At 43.4% G+C, this 14,489-nt stretch overlaps 1 protein-coding gene across 2 annotated transcripts in view; it reads left to right on the forward strand.

Annotated features, from left to right (window-relative positions):
- The window catches only part of trrap (transformation/transcription domain-associated protein), a 216,545-nt gene that overhangs the window by 8,546 nt on the left and 193,510 nt on the right, over window positions 1–14,489 (forward strand). Inside the window, exons 9-18 of one of the 2 annotated variants that reach the window (XM_080747821.1) lie at window positions 706–794; window positions 2,938–3,034; window positions 4,199–4,337; window positions 5,029–5,107; window positions 7,518–7,752; window positions 8,814–9,180; window positions 10,420–10,517; window positions 11,461–11,655; window positions 13,195–13,386; window positions 14,114–14,279. In XM_080747821.1, coding sequence (XP_080603947.1) covers window positions 706–794; window positions 2,938–3,034; window positions 4,199–4,337; window positions 5,029–5,107; window positions 7,518–7,752; window positions 8,814–9,180; window positions 10,420–10,517; window positions 11,461–11,655; window positions 13,195–13,386; window positions 14,114–14,279 — 1,657 coding nt within the window. The remainder of the gene's footprint in view (window positions 1–705; window positions 795–2,937; window positions 3,035–4,198; window positions 4,338–5,028; window positions 5,108–7,517; window positions 7,753–8,813; window positions 9,181–10,419; window positions 10,518–11,460; window positions 11,656–13,194; window positions 13,387–14,113; window positions 14,280–14,489) is intronic. The other variant, XM_080747822.1, reaches the window with a different exon arrangement.

The raw sequence follows: 14,489 nt of genomic DNA on the forward strand, positions 1-14,489 counted from the left end.
GGTGTCTCCACAGCCCAGGTATGACATGTCTGTGGACTCTGGACTGTATGTCTACAGACAGGGTTCCCACGGTCATGAAATTCCTGGAAATATTTTGAAATTAGAAAACTATTTTCCCAGTACTGGAAAAGTTTTGGAATTGATCAAGGGTCCTGGAAGGTCCTGGAAAAAATAGCTATACATTGTCTTTGGTTATTGATTTTGTTAATACCTCTGAAATGACAAATTCAGCATTGGCCATTGCCAAATTGTCAAATATTAGCGGCAGAAATTGTGAGAATAGCCGATCTACATGCTCACAACGCCTCGCAACGCGTACCTGTCTTTAGGCATTGCGCATAGGAGTAAGCGACTCGTTATTGAGCTGAATTATTGTTATATAGTCCTGGAAATCGGGTTAAATATTCTGGAAAAGTTTTGGAAATTAATAGGTAAAGATGTGTGGGAACCCTGTACAGATTTGTGTGTGTGTGTGAGAGAGAGTGTGTGCCATTTCTTGCGTCTATACATTGTCATATGCCGTCGTCTAGGATGGAGATGAGAGACCACTTGTGGCGTAAATAGTGGGCCGTCTTCCTACATAGCAACAAGGCCCCATAAACTTGAGATGCAGCATAATTTTGAAGTGTGAAGTGTTTGAAATGAGATTGGTTTGTCATAAGTGGAGGTTATATCCGCTCCTCTGTCTTCTCTGTCCCTTTTCAGCTGTACAAACTCAACATCCACAATGTGGTGTCCGAGTTTGTCCCACTCATCATGAACACCATCATGCTTCAGGTGTCCCCACAGGCCAGGTAAGACATATATGTTTACAGGGGGGTGTGTGTGTGTTAGGGAATTCACGAATAGTGATTTTTAGTACAGGTATTCGAATTATTCTACCTCAAAGTATTCAAATAGTCGAATATTCAACAGGACTGGCCAAACTGTCAAATATTAAGTAAGCAAGAGGCGAACTTTGCGAGGCGTTGTGAGCATGTAGATCAGCTATTTTCACAATATTCATCTGCGGAACCGAGTCACATTAAATGTAATACCTACAATTCCAATTGCTTGTAAGGGTGGGGTTCAAATGTTTATTTTGGGGGTCACAGCCTAAAAAGGTTTCAGAACCCCTGATATAGAGCATTAAGAAATTCATCCACCAGGGGCATTGACAACTCATTTTTAAGATTTCCTATCTAGCCAAGCTTTATAAACTATATATTTTTTAAAGAGAAAACAATAAAAAAATTAAAATAAGCGAATAGTCGACTTCGGTGAACAACGTCGAATAGTGACTTTGATATTCGAATATTGGAATATTTGGTGAATGCCCTAGTGTCTGTGTGTGCGTGTGTGTGTGTGTGTGTGTGCGTGCGCACCATTTCTTGCGTCTATATACATTGCCATATGCCGTAGTCTGGGATGGCGATGAGAGAGACCACTTGAAATCAAACGTTTTACTTTGTAACGTTTAGGAACGTTTTGGGATAATCGATTTGACTGCTGTGGGATTTGCAGTTACTGTGTTTTGCTTGGCATTTTACCCACTGAAGCCAGAGTTAAAGTCCATTGGGGGTGGGGGGGTTCTAAAACGGTAGAAATTGGCTTAGCAGCAATAGCAGGGAGGTTAAGACTGTGGGCACGAAGAGTGTCTACATTAGGGATGGGACGATATGCGATTTTATCGTGATTAAAAAACACTCACGATAATCGTATCATGGAGATTTAATTTATCGTGATATCGTCCTCCGTCATGCTCTGGGATCAATTCGCCTTTTATTTGCCGAGCTGTATATCCGGTACCTCTTAAATCCTCTGTAATTGGTAAAAGGTACTTATAATATACGTACTTGATACAGTCTTTTTCTCACTCAAATGTCTTTGCCAAAAAATAGCCGATCTACAAGCTCACAACGTGTCACGTTGTGACGCGTTGTGAGCTTCTAGATCTGCTATTTTTTTGGCAAAGGTTCCGCCCCAGGATAATGGATTTTCTTTTATCGCAATGATTTCAGAAATCGCAATTTATTTTGTCACAATAATCGTGATATGACATTTTCACATCGTCCCATCCCTAGTCTGCATTAAGCATTCCATGCAGGAACAAAGTGGAGCTGAGCTAATTTAGAAAAGTAGAAGTCTGGCAGGTATGGAAAGTTTTCCTGATGACGGGCGGCAACGGCCTCGGCACAAACAATCGGCCCCCCCTTGTGTGATACGGCTTGTAATTTCAGCCTCTATAATTGGCGCCTTAAACCATTCAGAACGGGTGCACATTATTGTGTATCATTATTTTGTGCTTTAACTATTGAAAAATAGCAGATATACAAGCTCACAGCGCGGCACCGAGTGCCGCGCTGCGAGCTTGTAGATCTGCTATTTTTGAAAAATCGTGAAAATTTGAATTTTGACCCGATTCTATGAGTGTCTTTTGAATCCTTCTAAGGTTTTTTTTCGAAAAACCTAATGTTTCTATGTCAGCAATCTGGCCAGCAATCGTCCAAGAAAAGGTCCTTTTCACTTGAACTGGAGCTCAGTTAGTCTGTTCTTGAGAGACTACTATGTCAGTGGTACTAAAACCATTTCATGTCAAGGACCCCCAAAATGATATGAATTTGTCCACGGGCCCCCATCTCAAAATATTTAGTTCCAGGGACCACCCAGGAGCAAAATTTGAGTTACAAACGTTCGCTTTGAAAATACATATATTCAAAGGTTTTCACACATTTTCACGACTTTTTCAAAAAATAGCAGATCTACAAGCTCGCAGCGCGGCACTCGCGCTGTGAGCTTGTATATCTGCTATTTTTCACTGGTTAAAGCATTCAATAATCCTAGGCCTAAATGGGTTAAACGATGACGACGCGGAATCATAACCCGCTGTGATGGGGGCTCTGACTAAACGCATTGTTTGCAAATGTGTGTGCTTGAACAATTTCGTATTCTCCAAAGGCAACACAAGCTCTACAACAAAGAGCTGTATGCCGATTTCATCGCTGCGCAGATCAAGACCCTGTCTTTCCTGGCCTACATCATCCGTATTTACCAGGTATGTCTGTTTGCCAGCTAGAAAATACTGTATGTCCACGGGGGTTTCAAATATAGGCCAGATATCTTTCTTAGATATGATAATATTATGAAATTTAGTGAACACAGCATTTTGTTCTTAGTCGTTTTTGATAGTTTCTGTGGTTGATATAGAATGGCAAAACATATAATCCTGGTATGATGGGAACTTTATGCTATAAGGCAGGGGTCTTCAATAGGGGGTCCCCAGAGTTACTACAGGGGGTCCTCCAAATCTTTGAGTGATAGAAACTTTTTTTCTCCTTTTTTATTTGAACCCTGGTGTCCATATTCTGTGAACTTTAGCCAAAAATAGCAGATCTACAAGCGCGAGGCGTTGTGAGCTTGGAGATCGGCTATTCTCGGCTAAGTGGTTTGTTGTAGACAAGGTAAATAGGAGGTAGGGACATCACGTGACAACAGGGATACGCCATGTCCAGCCATGAAGCTCACCATGGGTGCCAGTATCGCGAGACTATCCACCGTTTCCTGTCTGTGAACCAAATCTCGCGATACTTCGGAGACAGAAACGATTATTATTTACTGTTATTATTATTATTTAATTATGCACTGTGCACATCGAAAAGCAAGTGATTGTAAAAATACCTTTGATATATTTTCTTTTATATTCCTGAACAGATTATATGACAAAGGTCTCAGTCGTTCATAAATAGTGTTTCTTCCAGGTTTGTTCATGAGCTGATCTAGCCGGCTCCATCATTCTGGCACCCATGGGAGCGTCATGGCCGGTACCAGCGGTCACGTGGTTTCCCTTTCTTATATTTTAACTTCCTTGGTTGTAGAGGGGAAAAGGAACAGACTAAGTACAGAGTGAAAGGTCAAGTTTATTCTCACGGTTGTGTGTGTGTGTGTGTGTGTGTGTGTGTGTGTGTGTGTGTGTGTGTGTGTGTGTGTGTGTGTGTGTGTGTGTGTGTGTGTGTGTGTGTGTGTGTGTGTGTGTGTGTGTGTGTGTGTGTGTGTGTGTGTGTGTGTGTGTGTGTGTGTGTGTGTGTGTGTGTGTGTGTGTGTGTGTGTGTGCGTGCGTGCGTGCGTGCGTGCGTGCGTGCGTGCGTGCGTGCGTGCGTGCGTGCGTGCGTGCGTGCGTGCGTGCGTGTGTGCGTGTGTGTGTGTGCTTGTGTCCTATCAGGACCTGGTGGGGAAGTACTCTCAACAGATGGTGAAAGGCATGCTGCAGCTGCTGTCCAACTGTCCCTCAGAAACGGCACATCTCCGCAAGGAGCTGCTCATTGCTGCCAAGCACATCCTCACCACCGACCTACGCAGCCGTAAGTCCACATGTGCACATACAGACATAATATGCAGACACAGACATGCCACCATACATACTACCATTCAGTGTTGTTTTTGACAGCAAATTTTGATTTAGTTTTAGTCATAGTCTTTTGAATAAAGTGTCCTTTTGTTTTAGTCATAATTTAGTCACCTTGAAAAGTTTTAGTTTTAGTCTAATTTTAGTCGACTAAATATCATGAGATTTTAGTTGACTAAAAATGTATTTTAGCAGGCCTTGATGGCATCGTAATGACTGATTTTACACTTGGTTCCATGCTGAAAATATTTTCAGCAAGCGACACCTGAGAACAACCAAACATAAAATGACTCTCTTCTCCCTAACGTTTTAGTCTAGTTTTTATTTTGTTGACAAAATTGTAAATATATTTAGTCAATGAAAAAAACGCAGTCGACAAACATTTTTCGTCATAGTTTTAGTCGACAAAATCAACATTCTTCAACCTTTTGCCTTTTCCCTCAATCTTCACCCTTTCAATTCTGTAACTTACAGGTTTGTGAATCACAGACTCACTTAAATCATATTTTTTCATATTGAACAAACATATTCTTAACGAACTGTGACCAGCTATTGCTTTGCACTGGAATATTTTCAGTAATTTGTTTTTTTTAATGAACCGCATCTTGGCGTACTTAAAAGTTAATCTCCTTTTTTTGTTTTCTCAGAGTTCATACCTTGCATGGACAAACTTTTCGACGAATCCATCCTGATCGGCTCCGGCTACACCGCTCGGGAGACTCTCCGGTAAGTGCACGAGTGTGTGTGTGTGTGTCTACAGTACACGCGCGCGCAGACGAGCATGCGCTGCGTGATCATGCTTGCGTGAGCCCGTTAAGTGTCAGAACCCTGCTTCCACCCCTCGTGATCGCTCCCTCCAGGTGTTGGCTAAGCAGTCGTAGCATAGTAATGAAGCATTGAAGCGCTCGGGGGAGGCCGTCTGGAGCGCTGCACCACACAACTCCCCGGCTGTCAGCCCATGGCTGCAGAACGTGCACCCTCTTTCCGGAGGGGTGTGAAGGTGTTTGAATGTTTTTTGTCGTTGGTGACAGACATCCTCCCCCTAGTTGGAGTTGAGAGCGCGTGATCCATCCAGCCTCCTCAACCCTCCTAACCACCTCATTAACAGTCATAACTTAGTTAGTTATGGGTAGGTACGAGGCGGTACGATGAGAACTTGCAGTGCTGTCGATATCAGCCGTTAACCCACCTACTCGTCCTTTACCTCTTCCTTGTGTCTCATGTCTTTGTCTCCCTGTTTTGTCTCCCCCTCCTCCTCCTCCTCAGCTCATTTTATCTTTTTGGCTTCTTTTGATCTTCATCTCTCCTCTCTGTGTCTCTTTCCGGAGTGAGTTCCATCCTGGCCCCACTTCTCAAATGAAGTCGAGCCTCTGTTGTCACTTCTTCTTTTCTCCATCTACCTCCTCTCTCCACCCATTTGTGTAAATCAAAGGTATGGTTTGTGGAAGGCAGCTCTGGAAGGCAAAGTCTCAAATTCGACAAACGCCTTCTCCCAAAGTTTCATTGTCACGGTCCAGACTCTTTACATTTTCTTTCTGTTTTTGGAAGCACCCAGTGGTGCTGTTGAGCAGCTAACCCCCCAAATGTCCGTAAAATTAGACCAGAGAGTGTATGGTGCTGTTGAGCAACCTGCACCGCTCACTTCACACGGGTGTGATTTTACAGGCAATGATGTAGTTGGGAAATCCTGAGCCATATCAATAAAATGTCCTCCAAAAACATTGTGACTAATCATTTTGATGAATTACCTCAAAGTCTGGCCAGCTCGGTCCTTGCCTTCAGGGTTTGGTCCATTCAGGTTTTGTCAAAGTCATGAGTTAAAAAAAAACATAACATTACCCTTTAGTTTCCCATATTTTTCCCATGACTTTTTTGGAGCGGTGAAAGCGCTCCCAATGAACAGGTATATCCGTGGGTATGTGGCTGGCTGGCTGGCTGGCTGGGTGGCTGGCTGGCCCTGTCCGTAGCCTGGGCAATACCTTGAGTGGCCACACACAACACACTAGTTAAAGGAGGGGCGCTGTTTTGTGCAGGCCAGGCACACTCACCACTCACTCACAGGCACAGTTTACACTCACTCACTCACTCACATAGGGTACAGCTGCTCAAATTCACCGCTCCACTTCGAACCGAGGTTTGATTTTTAATGCTTTATTTAATATAGTAGAGAGCTGGATAACCAAGGGCAGAGATGGGAGACATGATCTCATGTCATGGAGATGGAGTCAAACTTGGGTCACTATGCTCACAAGGCACATAATGGTCAAGTGTGCAAAGACACCAGCCACCCCAGATTTTCCAGTAACATCTCCTAGGGCTGCACGATTAGTTTTTTTTTTTTTTTACAATTGGTGTTTCACATTTAATGCACTGCAGTCTCTCTAGGTCGTCCTCGGACGAGCCCTCGCGTGGTGGCAGAAATGTATAGATCGCCAAGTATAACTAATTTGAACTGGCTTTCACAGTGCACATGCTAATTCAACTCAACTACAGCTGCCAATCTAACAACTGAGTTGTCTCCTTCCAGTCACCCCGGTTCTCCACCTCATCTGTACTTCGAAGAACCTATCTAAGATGCAGGGTTCCCACGGTCATGAAATTCCTGGAAATGTTTTGAAATTAGAAAAATATTTTTCCAGTACTGGAAAAGTTTTGGAATTTATCAAGGGTCCTGGAAGGTCCTGGAAGAAATAGCTATGCATTGTCTTTGGTTATTGATTTTGTTAATACCACTGAAATGACAAATTAAACATGGGCCAAATTGCAAATATTAGAGGCAGAAATTGTGAAAATAGCCGATCTACATGCTCACAACGTTGTGAGCATGTAGATCTGCCATTTTCACAATAGAACAGTGTTATACAAAATTCCTCAACTCTCTTCAAATATGATTATTTCGGGGGTCACAGCCTGAAAAGGTTGAGAACCACTGGCATACACTACCTGTCTTTGGGCATTGCGCATAGGAGTAAGCGACCTGTTATTGAGCTGAAATATTGTTATATAGTCCTGGAAATTGGGTTAAATATTCTAGAAAAGTTTTGCAAATGAATTACTAAAAATGTGTGGGAACCCTGTATCTAAGATGTTTTATGTAACTCGGGGTATCTCTTGCCCTTGCCTTCCTTCCCTCCAGACCCTTGGCCTACAGCACGCTGGCAGACCTGGTGCACCACGTGCGCCAGAACCTGCCCCTGACGGACCTGTCGCTGGCCGTGCAGCTCTTCGCCAAGAACATCGACGACGAGTCGCTGCCCAGCAACATCCAGACCATGTCCTGCAAGCTGCTGCTCAACCTGGTGGACTGCATCCGCTCCAAGTCCGAGCAGGAGAACGGCAACGGCCGCGACATCCTGATGAGGATGCTGGAGGTAACGCTCTCAGGAGTCGTGTTTAACATTTAAGCCTAGAATTATTGAATGCTTTAACTATTGAAAAATAGCAGATATACAAGCTCACAGCGCGGCACCGAGTGCCTCGCTGCAAGCTTGTAGATGAATCTGAATCTTTGAATCAATATTCTCTGTGCGTCCTCCTCTTGTCTTCTGTCGTCACTCACACAGCAATTAACTATCCATGTTTAACTTGGAAATGCATCGCTCAGCGAACTCCCTGCTCTGTCATGCCAATGAGCTCACCATCTTAAGTTATATTTTGAGGTAGCAAATATTACATTATGAGAGCATATGCAGTTATAATGGTTTCTGAACATCCGTTATCCTGGGGGAGGAACGTTTGCCAAAAAATAGCCGATCTACAAGCTTGGCTATTTTTTGGCAACGAGATTTGGTAGAGAGTGAAAGAAAAAGACTGTATCAAGTATGTTCTTCACAGGTCGGTTTTACCAATTATAGAGGGTTTAAGTGTTGCCACATGCAGCTCTGCAAATAAAAGGTGAATTGATCCAAGTGCACGACCTTAATGAATATCACGATAAATCTAAATCTCCACAATACGATTATTGCGAGTATTTTTCTGTATCACGATAAACGACAATAACGATTATTGTACCATCCCTATTAGGGATGGGACGATACGCGATATTATCTTTTATCGCGATAAAAAACACTCACGATAATCGTATCGTGGAGATTTAATTTATCGTGATATCGTCCTCCGTCATGCACTGGGATCAATTCAGCTTTTATTTGCTGAGCTGCATATCCGGTACCACTTAAACCCTCTATAATTGGTAAAAGGACTTATCATACGTACTTGATACAGTCTTTTATTCACTCTGTATCAAATGTCTTTGCCAAAAAATAGCCGATGTACAAGCTCGCGTTGTGAGCTTGTAGATCGGCTATTTTTTCGCAAATGTTCCGCCCCAGGGTAATGGATTTTGATTATCGCGATAATATCGTAAATCGCGATTTATTTTGTCACAATAATCGCATTTTCATCTCGTCTCATCCCTAAAACCCTATTCCAGGTGTTTGTGCTCAAGTTCCACACCATCGCGCGCTACCAGCTCGTCACCATCTTCAAGAAGTGCAAGCCGCAGTCGGAGATGGGCGTGGTGGACCCGGTGGCGGCGCTGCCGGGCGTCGGTGCCCCCCCCGCCACCCCCACGCCCTCCACCACGCCGGCCCTGCCCCCGCCCGTCGCCACGCCCACCCCCGTGGCCACGCCCACGGCGCCCGCCACGCCGGCGCCGGCCACGCCCTTCGACCGGCCGGGAGGCGACAAGGAGGACAAGCAGACGTTCCAGGTGTCGGACTGCCGCAGCCTGGTCAAGACGCTGGTGTGCGGCGTGAAGACCATCACGTGGGGCATCACGTCGTGCAAGGCGCCCGGGGGTGATTGCATTTTGATTTTTTTCTTTTAGTGGCGTGCAGCTCATGACAGGGTTCCCACGGTCTTGAAATTCCTGGAAATGTTTTGAAATTAGACAATTATTGGAATTGATCAAGGGTCCTGGAAGGTCCTGGAAAAAAATAGCTATGCATTGTCTTTGGTTATTGATTTTGTTAATAACTCTGAAATGACAAATTAAACATTGGCCAAATTGTCAAATATTAGAGGCAGAAATTGTGAAAATAGCTATTTTGTGCTTTAACTATTGAAAAAGTGTGAAAATAGCAGATCTACATGCTCACAACGCCTCGCAACGCATTGCGCATAGGCGACTTGTTATTGAGTTGAATTATTGTTATATAGTCCTGGAAATTGGGTTAAATATTCTGGAAAAGTTTTGGAAACTTTTTGGAATTTAATTGGTAAAAATGTGTGGGAACCCTGGATTTTTCTTTTGTGGCATACAGCTCATGAAAATCCAAAATCCATTTCTCAAACTTTCACATTTCAAGGTCTACCCTTAACTCGTGGCAGGGTACAAATGTTCATTTGTACACTGCCAGGGTTACAGACTTGAATGGGTCAATTTAGACCCCCTAAACTTGCCCTAAAGCAGTGTTTCTCAACCTTTTTTCTGCATGGGCACACTTTTCATGTCCCAAGAATCCATGGGCACACCAACATAATACGGGGTTGTAAATATTGTCACTGTCGGGAAGAAACCTTGTATCTCCAAGTTTCAAATTTGTACGTTTCTTCGCAAAGTAAAGCCCTGCTTCATCATACAAGGCTGTCACACAACAGTAGTGAAAACAGCCGATCTACAAGCACACAACGTGCTTGTAGATCGGCTGTTTTCACTAGTTTAAATCATTTTTAAAATGATAAATACCGGTACAATACTGGCTTTCAAGCAGTTTCAAGGGGCACACCTGACCCTTCTCAGGGGCACACCAAAGGTCCCCAGGCACAGTGGTTGAGAAACACTGCCCTAAAGGAACCCACAGAGTCCCTGGAATCCATTTTGAGAACCAGCGTCTCATGATATTACAATATCACACGATAGACAATACCACTCAAAACAATGACTTATTATACAGAAAACTCAATGGCTTATCTACTTGTAGATCAGCTGCTACAGATTCGCAATTATTTATTCGTTTTTTGCTTATATTGTGGCATCGGTGGCGCCATATGACATGCTGACCTCGCTAACTTCCCTTTCCTGCTTGGATTCCCAGAGGCACAGTTCATTCCCAACAAGCAGCTCCAGCCCAAGGAGACCCAGATCTACATCAAACTGGTGAAGTACGCCATGCAGGCCCTGGACATCTACCAGGTACGACCAGCACAGTGCACACGCTTCCTCTGATGGACCTATTCGTCCCTATTCTGGCCATGTCATAACAGGCGAACATAAAAAATAAATGGAATAACATGAAATGAAAACAGAAGATCTACAAGTTTATAATGTGTCGCCAATGTGACATGTGATCTTATAGATTGGCTATTTTCTGCTCATGAAAATCAAAAATGTAAATCTCAAAATATTTCAACATCACACAAGACCATTCAAAACAAGGAATTAAAATGCTGAAATGTCTTCTGAAGTCAGAGTCCAGTGTGAAGTTTCTGCAGTAAGTGATGATTTTGGGTGCTATTGCATCTCCTACTTAATTGCACAATAACTTTTTTGGTGCCATGATTTTTTCTCTTCAATGTCCCGCGATGCCATGGTCTCCATAGACTTCCATGTAATTTATAGTGCACGGATCGTGCACGCCCATGCCTAGATGATGCACCACGTGTGCCCACTGTTCACAGCTTTCAAACAAAAAAATCCGCTTGGAAATCCGTTCAGGCATTCATGATTTATCAGCCATTATGTTTTCTTCAGATGTAGACAAACATGGCTGCCATGTTTGAAAGAATGGGTTGGTATGGGGGTTAAACATGCAATTTTGCGATCGCGATCATGCCTAACACATTTCTGGAGGTCCAAAAAACATTTTTGAAAAAAAAAAAAAAAAAAATTGAAAAAAGAAAATTGGCACAGCGTTGGTACCAATACAAACTCGGGAAACTCGGGGTTGGCACCATATGTGTTAAGATTGATCTGTATGGGGTATATAAGTGGTTAAGCCCTATATACTTAACTCCTAACATGCAACGCACCGTGAGCTTGTAGATCTGCGTCCAGAATCAGCTGGTAGAATAATCATGACCATGTAGAGGCCCTGCAGCAGCATGGTGTCACAGCGCCCCATCCCCCTCTTGGCTAGGTACAGGTTGCCAACAACCAGCAGACCTACATCAGGGTGGCCAACTGCCAGACGGTGCGCATGAAGGAGGAGAAGGAGGTGCTGGAGCACTTTGCCGGGGTCTTCACCATGATGAACCCCCTCACCTTCAAGGAGATCTTCCAGACCACAGTGCCTTACATGGTGGAGAGGATCTCCAAGAACTACGCGTTGCAGGTGAGACCCAATGTTGTTTTTTTGACAGCAAATTTTGATTTAGTTTTAGTCATAGTCTTTTGAAAAAAATGTAACTTAATTTTTAGTCATAATTTGGTCACCTGAAAAGTTTCAGTTTGAGTCTACGTTTTAGGCGACTAAATCTACTGTTGATTTAGTCAACTGAACTGTATTTTGGCAGGCCTTGATGGCATTGTAATGACTGATTTTACACTTGGGTTGCGTGCTGAAAATAGCCGATCTACAAGCTCACAACGCGTCGCAACGCGCCGCGTTGTGAGCTTGTAGATCTGCTATTTTCTCCTGAGAGCAACCAAACATAAAAGGACTCTCTTCAGCACTAGTCCCTCCCTAACGTTTTAGTCTAGTTTTTATTTTGTTGACGAAATTGTCAATATATTTAGTCTTAGTTTTAGTCATCACAGCTTAGTTTTTATTTTGTTTTTATTTAGTTTTGTCAGTGAAAAAAACGCAGTCGACAAACAATTTTCGTCATAGTTTTAGTCGACGAAATCAACACTGGTAAGACCAGACGATAACATGGTAAAGTCGTTGAGCGTTTGTCCAAGTCTTTGAATGTGTTTGACCCGATTCTATGAATGTCTTCTAAATCCTTCTAAGGTTTTTGAAAAAAAAAAAAACACATGTTTCTATGTCGGTGGTTCTCAAACCATTTCATGCCAAGGACCTCTGGAATTATGTGGATTTTGCCGCCGACCCCCATCTCGAAATATCATGTATCAGGGACCCCCTCAGAAGCAAATATTTGAGTTCCAAATGTTCGCTTTAAAAATATATATATTCAAAGATTTACACAAAATGTTAAAAATCTTTTCTAAAATAGCAGATCTACAAGCTTGCAGTGCGGCACTCGGTGCCGCACTGCACGGTCAAAGTGGTCCTGCGTGGATTTCTTACAGCAGAAGAAAGGGGGTGGAACTTCTTGGAACACGGTTGTTTCCTTATCAATCGTAAACACATTTCATGTTCCCCCGAGGGGAAATTGGGTAATGGAAGCAGCGAAAACAAACAAACAATTAAAAACTTCACTGGAAGAAGCTTTTTGATCTGTGGTGTGAAAGCCAGGTGTGTTTGTTCAAATGCTGGAACACCAAATAATTTATTTAACATTTCAGCTTGCAGCATCTTCAGACCAAATATACATGATTCTTATTAAAAAAAAAATTAAATAAGATTTGTTTTGGGGCTTTTATGCCTTTATTGATAGGACGGTAGATGGACAGGAGAGGGGGAGAGGGGGAGAGTGATACGCAGCAAAGGTCATCGGGATCGGCATTCAAACCCGCTACACGTGGTCAGGCATCAGAGCCTAAGTGGTATGCGCATGGACCACTAGGCCAGCGGCGCCACCATGATTCTTATTTTGTATGTAATTTCTTTGCAAATGTAACTGCAATCTGTTTACCGGTATATAGATTTTTTCTAGTGCCCTCTTTACATGTACTTTGTATGAAATGTACTATACAAAAGATAGGCTTCACTTGATGATGCTTGAACTTGAACCTGTATGTGTCCCAGATTGTGGCGAACTCCTTCCTGGCCAACCTGTCTACGTCGGCGCTGTTTGCCACCATCCTGGTGGAGTATCTCCTGGAGAGGCTCCCCGAGATGGGCTCCAACGTGGAGCTGTCCAACCTCTACCTCAAGCTCTTCAAGCTGGTGTTTGGCTCGGTGTCGTTGTTTGCCGCCGAGAACGAACAGATGCTCAAGGTACATTGACAAGTTACCGTAAATTACAATCGGTCTAGTTGATGTTGTATTCATTTGCAATAAAAGAACACTGTAATAGAGCAGGGGTTTTCAAAGTGGGTGACGGGGCACCCTGGGGTGCCGCGACGGCAGTCCAGGGGTGCCGCGAGATAATTTGATAATATTTGGAATTGGACATTTGAAAAAATATTTAGTATCATTTTAAACTTGAAGTACAAATGTATTTTCAGTCAGTTCTAACCAAAATGGCTTTTATCTCATCAACATAATCACTAAAATATTGTCTCTGTCGGGCAGAACTCGTATTTCCAAGTTTCTAATGTGTACGTCTTTTGGTAAAGCAAAGCCTTGCTTCATCATACAAGACTGTCGCACAAAACTAGTGAAAACAGCCGATCTACAAGCACACAGCGCCTTGCGATGCGAGGCGTTGTGTGCTTGGCGATCGTCTGTTTTCACTAGTTTAGTACATTTTATAGATAAATACAAAACGAACGGTTTTGGACATAACAAGGTTTCCACCTGACAATATGCTATAATTTTAAGGTGCTGGGAGTGAAAATTATAATATAGGGGTGCCTTGGATTAAAAAAATAATATTTATGGGGTGCCCTGAGACAAAAAAAGTAACCCCTGTAATAGAGGATGGGAACATTTTCCATTCAGATCATGTCATAGAGTTTAACAACGATATCCATCATCCTTCCATGTCCCTCTGTGTCCCCAGCCGCACCTCCACAAGATAGTGAACAGCTCCATGGAGCTCGCCCAGTCGGCCAAGGAGCCATACAACTACTTCCTGCTCCTCAGAGCTCTCTTCCGCTCCATCGGTGGAGGCAGTCATGACCTGCTCTACCAGGAGTTCCTGCCCCTCCTGCCCAACCTCCTGCAAGGTGAGACATACACAGCTGTGTTCGCTGTCTGAACTTAGAAATAACGGATGTGGTCATGATACAAAAGAGCACTGACCTCAAAGTAAAGTACGGTATAGATGTCTGACTGCACTTGGGTCAGTCCTTGAAGCTGGAATATAGATAGCCCAGCGGTTTGTGAAATTGTTCTTGGTCTGTGATATCTCCCCAGTCTTTGTCTCCGCCAGGCCG

Source organism: Nannobrachium achirus (genome assembly GCF_963921795.1).
Source record: "Nannobrachium achirus genome assembly, chromosome: 18".
Classification (NCBI taxonomy): domain Eukaryota; kingdom Metazoa; phylum Chordata; class Actinopteri; order Myctophiformes; family Myctophidae; genus Nannobrachium; species Nannobrachium achirus.